This window comes from Rattus norvegicus, chromosome 20, assembly GCF_036323735.1.
Source record: "Rattus norvegicus strain BN/NHsdMcwi chromosome 20, GRCr8, whole genome shotgun sequence".
In the NCBI taxonomy this organism is placed as follows: Eukaryota; Metazoa; Chordata; class Mammalia; order Rodentia; family Muridae; genus Rattus; species Rattus norvegicus.
Genome location: NC_086038.1, coordinates 29190834 through 29204863, shown reverse-complemented (window position 1 = coordinate 29204863; position 14030 = coordinate 29190834). Strand labels below are relative to the sequence as shown.

Below are 14030 nucleotides of genomic sequence, written 5' to 3'. Positions count from 1 at the left end.
AAGATAGAATTCACACGCCACAGAGGATAGACTTTAGGAAGGAAGTTACAGATAAGTAGACAGGAGATTTGGGGAGGGGACAGAGCTCCTGTACAGCAGGAGGGTCTTAGGAAATGGGGTGCCACAGAGCTGCTCTTGTGGTGACCTATGGAGGACTTAGGGCAGAAGTGACAATGAGTGTGTGGGACGGAATGAGATGTCAGTGAAATTGGCTCACTGGTGATGTGTTCAAATTCCCCTGCTTCTTATAGGTCACGCCTTCCAGTATAGTTTCCAGGTGAGACTAAGAGATTCAAGGGACCAGGAGCCAGAACCTCTCCTAGCTCTCCTGGCAAGGACATTCTCAGAGCAGCTCTTCTGGGGTCCCCGCCCCACTTGGCCAGGGTCTCTCCCCTGCTCTTATGAGTAAGAGCTGACACAGGGGTTCCCTCAGCACTACCAGCTACTGAAAATAGAATAGAGTTCTGGACAGTGCCCAGAGAGAGGAGAGGAAGGGCTGCTAGAAGTCAAGATACAAGAGCACCTGCAGAGCCAGGCAGGCCTACCTCACCCACCTTGTGCCCTTCCAGGCCTCGTGACTGACTTCTCGACCCACTTGCTCGGTGGCACTGGGTACTTGCTGGGACAGTTCAATCACCTGTGGACAAGAATTCCTGTCACTCTAGATGGTCCACACCACCACCTGATGAGGTGGGGTAACATATACCTACCACCCCTCACTGCACCACCCTGTATGTGCAGTGACTTTGGGGAGGTGGAGTGATGTCCTATTTTTCCTGGTCACATGTACCACAGTGGTGCCACATTCCTGAAGCTGGCCCAGTTCTGGGGTCAGCCATAACAGTGAAGAGACCCTCTTGGGACCTTGGATTACATGGCCTCCAGTCACAAGAGTCAGCCAGTGGCCTTGCATAAAGGCAAACAGCAAACAGCCCACACACTCAGGTGACCACCGCAGGTCGCTTAGCTACTGAGGCCAAAGGGCAGGATTTATTTCTTTCTTTTTTTTTTTTTTTTTTTTTTTTTTTTTGGTTCTTTTTTTCGGAGCTGGGGACTGATCCAGGGCCTTGCGCTTCCTAGGTAAGCGCTCTACCACTGAGCTAAATCCCCAGCCCCGCAGGATTTATTTCTAAAGGGATCTCTTCAGACTGTCTATGCTGGAAACCTGGGCTACCTGTGGGCGCTTAGTTCCCGACTTGGTAGGCCCCTGAGCCAGGCTTCAGGCTACTAGGCACGGGGAGGGTGGTTAGGAGGGCTGGGCAGGGTAGTTTCACAGGTTCCATAGTAGACCATTGGCTATAGGCAGTGTTTGAGGGCCTTGGGGAAACAGCTCTCCAGCCTCGCTTGTCGCCAGCTGCCAAGGACAGTTTAGGGCAAAGCTGTTTTTTATTTAATGTGGAAGATTGAAATGTCTCCTGCCCTCCCTCCCTCCTGGAGCACCCTGGCTTCTCTGACTAGCTCATCCATAATCGCCAAGTGTTTTATTATGTTAAATCTGCAGCTTTATAAATACAGATGAACCAGATTTACATTTTGGAGTCTTGGGAAGAAATCAGTCCCCTGGGGTCCTGGACTCTCACTGGCTAAGGGAGTGGAGTGTGGATGGACCAGGCCCTCCCCCAGTATCATCAGGGCCCTGTGGCCTCTGAGCCTATTTCATAACCGAGAACACCAGGCAAGCCAGCATGTGCCCAGACCTCCCTAGAGCTTCCATTCCAAGCCACCCTTCCTGCAGGAGGGGGAAGTGTGCCCCCACCCCCACCCCCTACCGTGTCCACGAGACCGGCTGCCTACTTCACAGCACTGAGACTAGATCCCCTGAGGCTTCTGAGGACCTGGGGGCTCTGCTGGAAGGTGCTTACACAGGATGGAGGAGAGCCATCGGAAGGAGTCCTGGGCAGGTGAGGGACAGCTATGAGCAGTTCAGTGTTTGCTGTTTGCTCTTCTTGCTCCTCCCCCCCATTAAGAAGCCACCAATTCCTGCCAAAGCCCCAGGCACCACACAGAACCTTATTTGGTATTTGTCCCAAGGTGTCACCAAGCAACTGTTTTCAGCAGGATTTTCTATCACCTAGGCCTGCCTCTGAGGAGGAAAAGTAGCATTTGTCTGAGGTCACACAGCAAATCCATGACAAAACCAGGCTCTAACCCGCCCTTATCTTGTGGGTGGGTAAGTGGCTCCCTGTGCCATGAAGATGAGTCTCTGTGGGACAGGTAAGTGTGTAGTGTCACCTTGACCCTTGAGCCTGAGGCTTGGCTGCAAGCCTACAGAGTATATTGGGGTTCACTTACCATATTATGGCTCCAGGGGTCCAGCCACTCCACCTGGCACCTCCCGAAGCCCTAGCTTGCCTGAAGCAGAGTCTAAGGAGCAGCTCTCCGCCCCCCAGTGTGGGGTCCCAGTAGTCATGGAGGCTAGACATTTCCCAGAAGCCCCCAACAAGGAAGTTCAAGAACATGTGTTAAACTTGGGGTAAAAGTAAAAAGAGAAGAAAATAGCTAGGAAAGGAAGCCTTGTCACCCAGCCCCACAGAGAGCCACCAGAGCCCCCAGGAATCTAAGGGAGCCTTCCCCTTCCATCCCCACCCCCGAGAGGGAGCTAAGGTGGGTATCCACCAGTGTCATCAGTGGTTGGCTGTAGGCTGCTGTTGGGAAGTCAGTAGCCTGTTGAGTCCAAATTAACCCTGGGCCATGATGTCCCGAAATCATCTCTGGAGTTTCAGGCAGAGTTGTTCCCCCAGACTGGAACTCCCATGTCTCTGTCAGTGGCCACACAAATGGCATACAAGAAGTATTATTTGTTCTCTAATGGAAGGTTAAAGTCAGATTCATTCTCAGGCATAACTGAGTCTGGGGGTCTCCTTCCCATGGTGCTAGGGCTCCGTGCATCCTTATGGGGGGTGCATTCCATATTGTAGACCTTCCACACACAGCTGGCAAGGTGGCAGCCAGCCACTGGACACAGTCATGCAGATGCTCCTGCATGGTCCATGGCACCACCACAGGGAGGACTGACTGGGCCACATGGAGCCCGTAACATGCAGTGGCCAAGATCACCAGTGCTGTTCTTTGAAGCTGGACTGGTATGGGTGGCATAGCCCACCTCCTCCACCATGCTGGAAATGAAAGATCACTTTCCCTCCCAGAGAGGACATGCTAACAGACAAACCTGCAGACCCACCCCCTTCCCCCTCTGAAGATCAAGGCCTGGCTCCTGAGGTAGATGAGCCGCTCACATGCAGACTGGTGTTTTCCCTGTCTCCAGCTCCTCTAGGCAAGGCTCAGCCAGTCTTGTCTCCTAGGACACACATGCTCTCTTTATTGTGGCCCCTCGACTATGCTCTGAGATGTCACCAGCCCTCCTGCCAAAGTACCAGAGTACCTAGTACTGGGTGCACTGAACCCCACCACTCTGGCATTTACACCTCAAGCAGTTGTTGCCCGTTGCCTGTGTGTAAGACAAGCACTTGACCAGGACACAGGGTCACAGATGAGCTTGGACTAGGGCTAAGCTCACATAGGTTCTCGTCCCAGCCTCCAGGGATTCCCTGTGTGTCCTTCCCTCCCCTTACACAGGAGAGGCATTCCCATTCTCCCTCCAGCCCAGAACTCCCTCTCAGGACCCAGAAATGCCACCAGCCAGGGGGAGGAGCTCCTTGTAATGACCCTTGCTTCCCTCCATGCAAATCGATTCACACCTAGCTGTGTCTACAGAGCTGTGGTTCTTTTTCTACCTTTTAAGTTTGACTCTGTCATCGTTGTTTTAATCCAGAAAACATCTTTGTGTCTAATCTGGCTTTTCTCTCTGTCCCTACTTTCTCTCTAGTTAGTGGGAAATGGAATTGAACATCCAATCTGGCTTAAAGCTTATTCTAATCTGATGGTTCCCACAGCCTTGGGATGGTTCTTCTCTCTATTAGGGTAGAGGTCTGCACAGACACCTCTGATGGTTCCTATCCCCACCTTCCTCCCTGGTCCATGGGGTTTGGGGGAGGCAGCTGGAGTGCTTGGCTTGGGTGCAGGGTAGTATTTTAATGGAATGCATGGGGTCCTGGCACTGGACTGTCAGGGTGTGGTCTCAGCGGCTGCCATTCCAGTTAAGACCATCTAGGAGACTTCTGAGAGCTCCTGGCCTCATGGCTGAGCAATCTTGAGCCAGTTCCTTAACCTTTCCGAGCTCAGCTTCCTTACTGACGTGTTTATAAGAAGATAGAGGGGGATATGTTCTATGGAGGCGTGGTGAGGTATGGGGAAGGGGGTGCCTCAGAGAGCCCATGCTGAGGCATCCCCTCCCCCACTCCCCAGGGACCAGCCACATGATGGTATAGTATAGAATAGAGTTTATTCAGAGCATGGGGAGGGGAGTCAAGAGGGTAGTAGAGGCAGAAAGAGAGAGAGAGAGAGAGAGAGAGGGAGAGAGAGAGAAGTAGAGGCCAGCCATGAGCATGGAAGTGGGAGGGGGATGAGAAGGGGAGGAAGGAATGGGGGGGGAGGGAAGGCAAGAGCAAGAAGTGGGGGAGGGGCAAGCAGCTCCTTTTATAGTGAGTCAGGCATACTTGGCTGTTGCCAGGTTAGTGTGGGGCGGAGCTTAGACAGAATGCTAACACTTACAGGGACCAAGAGTACGCCTACCCCACAGAGCCCGATGGAAGGTGAGCGAGGTAGAGCGTAGAGAACAAGTGAAAGAAAATTGGGCACAAACCAAGCTCTGTGACATCAACGATGGTAACGCTCTTCCCTCCCCCACTGCCAAATTTGGATCGATCAGGAATTCAGTGATATAGCAGAGTGGGATCTTGTCTGGTGTCCTGGTCTTGAGCTTCCCAGATTGGGAACAAGCGACAATGTCTACTGGCCCTGCACTGGGCTCTGGTCTTTGTGCTACATAAAGCTCCCTGGAGCCGACCCCTTTCTCCCCCCCAACCCCACCCCGTGTGTAGATGGATACCCCCTTCTACCAAAGTGGAAAGCAGGCCCCCAAGTCTCCTTCCGAACGTCACAGGGTGTGCAGAATTCAAGGGCATGCCCCACATTGAGCTCTCCACCTTCTCTCTCTGCCTTACCAGCCTTACCCCTGTAGAGATCTGAGGGGAGTCTAACCACCTCCCACTGTTCTCCCCAGGATCCGGGTGCATGTCCGAGTTCTGGCCTCACTGTCCGTCTCCCTGGCCATCTTTGTGGTTATGGCCGTGCTGGTGAGGGTGGACACTTCTTCCTGGACCCGGGGCTTCTTCAGCATCGCCATGGCGTGCATGGCCATCATCAGCAGCTCCTCCACCATCTTCAATAGCAGCGTGTATGGCCTGACGGGCTCGTTCCCCATGAGGAATGCCCAGGCACTGATATCAGGTGAGAGCCCACTGCGGGAGGAAGCCACAGCGGTCTTCCCAGAAAAACAAATGTGTCCTGGTCCACTTCATTTCCCTAGCGTCACCAAGCAAACCATCCCAGACTAGGAAGCTGAGAGCTATTCTTTCTGCTCAGCTTGCAGCTTAGAGAGTAGATGGGGGGGTGGAGGTGGGGAAACTGTCCCACCGCTGCTCCACCCAGTGTACACAGGGGTGGCATTGAGGGTGAACCTCGCCATGATTACCTTGGCTATCTTGTGGCATAGGCCCAGGCTGTACACAGAGTAAGCATCAGAGGAGACCATGGCAGCCATGGAAGCTATGTGGGAACAACCTCCAAGGTCCTTAGCTTACCTAGACTTCAGATGGGTCTCTGTGGCTCCATGGAAGGTGTAGAAGTCTTGGCAGCAGAAGAACAGGTCAGTGGGGGGTAGGATCATAGCCATAGCGGAAGCACCCTGCGCCTTCAAAGCATCTCTCTGAAAACATCCTGACTTCCTTTCCTTCTTTCCCCCCTTGCCTCCTTCCTACTTGTCCTGTTTCCTCTCTGTCCCCCCACCACCACCACCACCCTTTTCCTCCCTCCCTCTTGTCTGTCTTTCTTTCCTTTCTAGTTTTGTAGAGGCTCTACCCTGTGCCAGGGACATCCTGTCAGAGCCAATAGTCTAGTGGCTAAGCTGCTGGTTCCCCAAGACCGTGCCATGCTGTGGCCTGACTTGGGGCATCTCTCTAGCTGAAGTCTGGAAGTGGATGCTAAGCCGGTTCCCGGGGACCTTGACTGTTTTTTCCCCTTACCCAGATCCCCACAAGGTAAACAGAACTGGGTCAGTTAGCATCTGTTTTATGTGAAGACCACTGTCCCCTAAAGCAAGACTGGAGGCTGCTTTTCTCTGTGTCCCCTTGTGTCCCTGGTGCTTTTAAACACCTACCTGAGAAGAATCACACAATGCACAGGACTGTGCCTGTTAGTTAATATGCCAGACAGGATGTGGCAGGGATGACAAGTACCTTGACAAGCGCATGTCCACCCCTCCCCGTTCCATACCAGTGCCAGACATCACTAATAGATCCCTATCTTTCCTCCTGAGCCTCTAATTCCCTCTCAAGCCAGCACTTGAGGCAATTACTCTCTGTGGATCACAGGCTAGATATGAGCTCCGTCTGCCATTTTTGATATAGGATTAGGCTTCTCCTCTATCCCAGAAAACCCTTGGGCCTAAAATAAAATAGAAATGAACTTGTCATTGGGTTTTCGGAATACAGTCAACGTGCTCCTGGCATGGCATCTAGAAAAGCAGGGCCGGGCCCAGAGGAATGGCCGTCAAACGCTAATCCCACTGTCACCACTGGCCTCAGAAAGAGGCTCTTATCCCCTCATCTTCCCACCCCTACCCCATCCCGTGGAGCTCTACAATACAGCTTCAGCCCTGCTGAATGCCTACAAGGGCACAGGCCCCACTAGTTCACCTGAAGATCTCTGGAGAAGAGTGTCTCCTGGGAATTTTTTCCTGAAAGTCTAGTTTTTCAAAAGTCTGGAATATATGGCACACCCCTATAACCCAGTATTTCACAGACTGAGACAGGAGGGCTGTGGGCATCTGAGCCACACAGTGAGACTCTACCTCAAAGAATAAAAAGAATAAGTGAAATTAAAACATATGTCAGCACTGAAGTGTGTGGCTGTCCCGGCACCAGGCCAGCAAGCACCCAGGGCCAACTGAACTGCCTCAGTTTTCCAGAGGTCCCAGCCCCCTTTGCTTTTGGTCCAGAGGAGCCCATCTGTGAATCCTGTGCATGTTGGCATCTGAGGAACAATTCATTTGTTTTGTGCTGGTGTTTTCTTTTTTTTTCTTCAAAGTCCTCGTTTGCATATTTTCCAAGCCCTCATTTGCATACATTTCCATAAGTGATAAGATAGAGAGAGTCATGAAGGATGAGCTCCCGGAGGCCCGGTTTGTGGCTGCCGATAATATTGTAGGTTCAAGTTGGAAGGGAGAAGGGATCAGTCGGCAGGGCTGTTAAGATCTCTTCCTCCTGGCAGTCACTGTTCGGCTCTCTGAGCTAACCCCACTTCTTCCAGAGCGCCCAGGTGGGGATTAAGGCTTCTCAGAAGTGGGCACCCCCCCCCCCCCCCCCCCCCCCGGCAAAGGGTTTACCCCTTTGCTTCTGCTTTGATGTGGAAAAGATGGGAATAGCTAAATAGCTAGTTGGGAACCTGAAGATTTAGTTGGCGTTTGGCTCCTGTCTGCGTCAGACTCTGTTTAACAAGCAATAATCCTTTTAATCCTTACAGCAGACCTAAGGGTGGGCACTCCCACTTACACAGGAGCAAGCCGAGGCACAGAGGGGTCAAGAGACTTGTCAGGGATCACACAGCAGGAGCCCCCAGGATCACTGTGCTAATTTGTGTTTTGCCTGTCCTCAAGCCCTGGCTTCCGGCCCCTCCCGGACTGAAGAACCTATTTGGGGGAAGTTGAAAGAATTGTCTACTGGCACCAAGGGCAGCAGTTCCTGCAGTATGGGAGAGGCAGTAAGGTGGACAGAAACACTTGCCCGCTGCCCAAAGCTCTGGACCTCAGGCGGCAGGGTCTCCCCTCCCCCTCATCCCCAAACTCTTGTCTAGCATCATATGTTGTGAGCACCAGGGTGTTTTCAGTGTTAGCAGGGAGAGGGTAGAGGTGAGGGGGGGGGGGGGGGTTGGATTCTGAGGCCATGTGCCCTCCTGAGCCTGTTGAGATGTCCTCATGGTGTCCTCTTGCTCTCTCCAGGAGGAGCCATGGGAGGGACAGTCAGTGCTGTGGCCTCCCTGGTGGACCTGGCAGCATCCAGTGACGTGCGAGACAGTGCGCTGGCCTTCTTCCTCACAGCAGCAGTCTTCCTTGGGCTCTGTGTGGGGCTCTACCTACTGCTGCCCCAACTGGAGTATGCCAGGTGAGGTCCCCTTGCCCTGCCCTCTACATCTGGTCATTTGATTGGATCATAGGTCCCTGCCCCTATCGGTTGACAGGACCCTAGAACTGTGAGTTTTAAGAGGGCTGAAGCAGGGAGGAGTTTTGTTCTGTAAATTGATCTTGGGTGGGAGGAGCTGGCTTTGACCACGCCTCTAAACCAGTATTACTAAAAGCTTGTGGTCAGGAAAGACCTCACAGTGGAAGTGGGATTGAGTAAGGAAATGGTTCCTAACACTGAACACGCCCCTGCCCAGGCCCCTGCCCCATGCCCAGGTCCCTGGTGCCGCCCCATGCCCTCCCCCTCCCCTGCCCCTTCTCCCTGACAGGAGGTGCTGCCTGGCTGATTTTGTCTATCTCATTCTCCTATTTCTCTTAAGGTCATAGTAACTAGTTACTATTTCTACATACAAGGTAGGAAACCAGGGGTCAGAGCACCTGGGGAGCCAGGTGGTAGCAGGGCCAGGATGGACAACACTCCAAACCTCTGCTTTCGCTCACTGCCTGTGGGACCCCTGGTCTGTCTCAAGCTCCACCCATGTCTTTTGTGCCTTTTACTCCTCTTTGAAAACTGAGGCTGGGGCTGAGGATGTAACTAGGTCTGTAGACTGCTTGTCTTGAGTGTATGAAACCCAGGATTCGATCCCCAATGCACACACAGCAGGCATGGTGGCAGAGACTTGTATCCAGCACTTTGGAGGTGGAGGATAAAGGATCAGGCCTCCCTCCTTGTGAGGCTTAACCTTGGGGCTAGTCCCAGAGGGGTATTGTGTCCCCGAAGGTCTTTTCTTGTTTTGTTCCTTTGTCGCTGAGTGGAATGACACCTCGAGAGTCCTCACAGTCTCCTGTTTCATCACACCCCAGCAGTGCCTCCCAAGGTGATATTGCGGTGTTTCTTAGTTCACTGGGCCTCTGGGGACCCTTCATGCTGCCCATGAAGCAACTATACCTTTGCTGATTAAACTTGAGAAATCTCGTTTGCAGAAACTTATGCATGGCTGGGGCTTGTGGAGGGCTAATCTCTGTACTGACTAAATCTCACTACAAGGGGGCTCCCAGTGCATCCTCAGAAGCTTCAGATGAGCCCAGAGTCACACAGATGGCTCTTACCACCGACTCTGCTGCTCTGAGCTATGGGCTCAGGGACACTGGCCTGGCTTCTGGACCTTCTTGATGGCTAGTCTTACGTCAACCTGACATGAGCTAGAGTTGTCTGAAAGGAGGGAACCTCAGTTAAGGAAATGCCTCCATTAGATCCAGTAGTAAAGCATTTTCCTAATTAGTGATTAATGGGGGAGGGCCCAGCCCATTGTGGGTGGTGCCAACCCTGAGTTGTTGTTCCTGGGTTCTATAAGAAAGCAGGCTGAGCAAGCCAGTGGGGAGCAAGCCATTAGGCAGCACCCTCCATGGCCTCTGCATCAGCTCCTGCCTCCAGGTTCCTACCCTGTTTGAGTGTTCCTGTCCCAACTTCCTTTGGTGATGAACAGCAATGTGGAAGTGTACGCTGAATAAACCCTTTCCTCCCCAAGTTGCTTTTTGGTCATGGTGTCTCATTGCAGCAATAGAAACCCTAAGACACCTCCTACCTCTATAAAACTGCTCTCTCACACAGGAGAAACTGAGGCCCAGAGAGGGGAAGTCTAACTTGGGGGTCTAAAAAGAAGGCAGAAGTGGGGCGGAAACCAGGCCCAAGTGTCAGCAACTACTGCCAGCTAACTAACCGCCCCCATGTATGGCAAGCCTTTTGTTTAACTCATGTTAATACGGTCTGCCTGAGCCTCCTGCCTTTCAGGCAGCTGAGGCCAGAGAGCTTGAGAGGATCAGGCAAGGTCACCCATCAAGGCAAAGTACCCTGAACAGAAGGTATAAAAAGATGGATGGTATTGGAGGTTGAGAGCGTGCAGGGCAGGGATCTTGCAGAAGCAACTAATCCTTGTCTGAGGGCCTTGCTGCCTAGGAACTCCCTTAGACAACCGAGCATGCTCAACGCTGCTGGAAGCTATCTCCAATGGAAGGAGATGCATAGTAAGACAGTGTGTGATGGCCCTTCTTGGTTGTCAACTTTATATACTGAAGACTAGCTGAGGCATCCAGCCTCATGAGTTGAGCAACTGCTGGATTTTCGGACTTTCTGGTGGTAGACATTGATCATCAGACTAACAGGACCACAGCCTATAAGCCATTGTGGTGGTTTGAATAAGAATGGCCCCCATAACTCATATATTTGAATGCTTAGTCAACAGGGAGTGGCACTGTTTAAGAAGGATTGGGGGCGTGGCCTTGTTGGAGTAGGTGTGACTTTGTTGGAGGAAGTGTGTTACTGGGCAGGGGTGGGATTGGGTGGGTAATGGGCTTTGAAGTTTCAAAAGCTTAAGCCATGCCCAGTGGCTTTCTCTTCCTGCTGCTTGTGGATGGGGATATAGAACTCTTAGCTCCTTCTCCAGCACCATCTTCACCTGCATGCAGTCATGTTTCCCAACAGCGAATAAACTGAACCACTGAAACTGTAAGCCGGCCCCAATTAACCACTTTCTTTTCTTAGAGTTGCTGTGGTCATGGTTTCTCTTCATAGCAATAGAATAGCTAAGACAGCCATTGTAATAAATCTTCTCTCATTTTAAAAATATTTTTTATTATTTACTTTTATGTGCATTGGTGTTTTGCCTGCACTTATTTCTATGTGAAAATATCTGATCTTGGAGAAACAGACAGTTGTGAGCAGCCATGTGGGTGCTGGGATTTGATGGAAGAGCAGTCAGTACTTTTAACTATCTCTCCAGCTCCTTAGAATTTTTATGTAGTTTTGCCTGCATGGGTATCTATGTGAGGGTGTTAGATCCCTGAGAAGTGAAGCTATAGACATCTGTGAGGCACTAGGTAGATGCTGGGACTTGAACTCTGGCCCTTTGGAAGGGCAGCAGAGCTCTTAACTGCTGAGTCATCTCTCTAGCTTTGTCCTTCTCTCTCTCTTTCTTTCTCTCTGTCTCTCTCATCTCTCTTTCTCTCTCTCTGGGGTGTGTGTGTGTGTGTGTGTGTGTGTGTGTGTGTGTGTGTGTACATATGGAAGTCAGAAGACAAACTAGAAACGTTGTTTCTCTCCATGCACAGTGTACCCAGGTATCCAACTCATGCTATCAGATAGGACATTAAGTACCTTTACCTGTTCAGACATCTCAAAAATGTAAAAGTGCAAGACTTTGAATCTACTGATCTTTCCTTGTGCTCCCCAGGCATACATGTAAATTACACACTGCCCTGGGACAGGCAGTATGGAAGGGCCAGGCAAACTGCATGTTATCTGTAGGGGGGACAGTTGAAGAGCATGCCACTGTGATACAGTGACAGAATAGAGGACCATAGAGCCATGTGAATGATGGGGTGGCCATAGTCAGTTTGTCCAGATTGCAATAGGCATGTGATTATGGATGCTGGGATGTATGACCTAGGCTGTTGTGTACATTATTTATAAAACATATCTAGGCATTAAGGATGAGGCCTTAAGATCTGTATAGCTGGATTCCATGTTTGTTTAAGAATCTCTCTCTCTCTCTCTCTCTCTCTCTCTCTCTCTCTCTGTTTGTTTCAGAATCTCTCTCTCTTTCTCTCTCTCTCTCTCTCTCTCTCTCTCTCTCCTCTCTCTCTCTCTCTCTCTCTCTGTGTGTGTGTGTGTGTGTGTGTGTGTGTGTGTGTGTGTAATTTCATAGGATTTTGTGGGGGAGAGGCATTGATTATTTGTTAAGACAGGGTCTCACTCTGTAGCCCAGGCTACCCTGGAGTGCACAATGTAGCTCAGGCTGGCCTCAACTCACTGTGTAGCTCAGGATGACTTTGAACTTGTGACTCTTCCGCCTAAGTGCCAGGATTACAGGTGAACTTCCATGTGTGTTTTCTGTGGTGCTGGGGATCAAACCCAGGGCCTCATGCATGCTAAGCCAGCTCCCTTCTGAGCCACATCTGCACATCCCTGTTACCCACCCCCTCACACCATTTTAGTTGTTTTTGATACAGGGTCTCACTGTGAAGCTCAAGGTTCTCCCAAACTCACCTCAATCCTCCTGCCTCAGCCTCCCTGGCACCAGGACCATTGACCTGAGCCACCACACTCTAGTTACATTTTACATTCCTGAATGTTTTTGCCTAAACCTCCCTTTTCCAAGACCAAAAACCAGGCTGGGGCCTCCACTTGCAGTCATTGGGGCTGGTTTCCTGTTTCATGTGTGGCCACCACCTTTGACCCAGGGACTCAAGTCCAGCCTGACTGACTACACCAGGACAAACACAGGCCATCTCTAACAACTCACCACTCCTCCATCATGCTGTGGGATCCTGGGCCAAGAGCTTCCCAGGGCTTGGGCTTTGCCTGTTGGGTCTCTGAGGGCTGCCCTGAGTGCCCACAGTGGTTAGGCAGATTCTGCCATCTCCCTTCTGCGTCCCTGGGGTTCATGTCCACAGGGACCCACTGACCATGTCACTGTCCCTCTGCAGGTACTACATGAGGCCGGTTGTCCCAATCCACGTGTTTTCTAGTGAAGACAGCCCACCCCGGGATGCTCCCAGCACCTCCTCCGTGGCCCCTGCATCCAGAGCAGTGCACACGCCACCCCTCGGACCCATCCTGAAGAAGACAGCTGGCCTGGGGTTCTGCGCCGTTTTCCTCTACTTCATCACCGCCCTTATCTTCCCCGCTATCTCCACCAACATCCAGCCCATGCACAAGGGCACCGGCTCTCCATGGACCTCCAAGTTCTATGTGCCCCTCACCGTCTTCCTCCTTTTCAACTTTGCTGACCTCTGCGGCCGACAGGTCACAGCCTGGATCCAGGTGCCAGGTCCTAGGAGCAAGCTGCTCCCCATACTGGCAGTCTCTCGCGTCTGCCTCGTGCCTCTCTTCCTGCTCTGTAACTACCAGCCACGCTCACACCTGACTCTGGTGCTTTTCCAGTCTGACATCTACCCTATACTCTTCACCTGCCTCTTGGGGCTCAGTAATGGCTACCTCAGCACGCTGGTGCTCATGTATGGGCCCAAGATTGTGCCCCGGGAGCTGGCTGAGGCCACCAGTGTGGTGATGCTGTTCTACATGTCACTGGGTTTGATGCTGGGCTCAGCCTGTGCGGCCTTGCTTGAGCACTTTATCTAGGAGGGGTGGCAAGGATGTGGGTTCTGTGTGAGTGAGTGTGGTTTGGGTCCCTGGGACCTGGACAGGGTGAGCCGAGGTCTCATGGCGTTAAGCAAGGGGTTGGTGTTTTGCTTGATGTACAGCAGAGCCCACTCAGACTGTCTTTCTCTCAGACACATCCTTGCACATCTTGTTCAAGGAGACATTCCAGACACAGCCCAGCATGGTGGCTCACACCTGTAATCCCAGCATTCAAGAGGCTGGAGCTAGAGGACTGCTGTGAGTTCAAGGCCAGCCTGGCTCCATAGTAAAACCCTTTCTCAAAAAAAAAAAAAAAAAAAAAAAAGTAAGCTAAAAACAAAACCCCGGAGACATTCCAAACACTTCAAGCGAACACTCCAGAGCCGATGGCAGGACAAGGTTGTAGCCGGGATCTAGTCCAGTTGGGAGGATGCTTGTTTAGCATTCATGAAGCTCCAGCTCCCACACCCAGTTCGGCATAAACTGGACATATCAGTGAAAGCCCGTAATCCTAGCTCTTGAAATCCTAGCTCTTGAAAGGTGGAAGCAGGGGTGGGGGGAAGATCAGAGATTCAAGGTCATCCTCAGCTACAT

At 51.7% G+C, this 14030-nt stretch overlaps 1 protein-coding gene across 2 annotated transcripts in view; it reads left to right on the top strand.

Annotated features, from left to right (window-relative positions):
- Positions 1 to 13778, top strand: part of Slc29a3 (solute carrier family 29 member 3) — a 37214-nt gene extending 23436 nt beyond the window's left edge. The window contains exons 4-6 of one of the 2 annotated variants that reach the window (NM_181639.3): positions 5123 to 5349; positions 8117 to 8279; positions 12782 to 13761. In NM_181639.3, coding sequence (NP_853670.2) covers positions 5123 to 5349; positions 8117 to 8279; positions 12782 to 13436 — 1045 coding nt within the window. In that variant the 3' untranslated portion in view covers positions 13437 to 13761. Of the gene's footprint in view, positions 1 to 5122; positions 5350 to 7478; positions 7983 to 8116; positions 8280 to 12781 lie in introns of those variants that run through there. The other variant, XM_039098779.2, reaches the window with a different exon arrangement.
- The last annotated feature ends 252 nt before the right edge of the window (positions 13779 to 14030 follow it).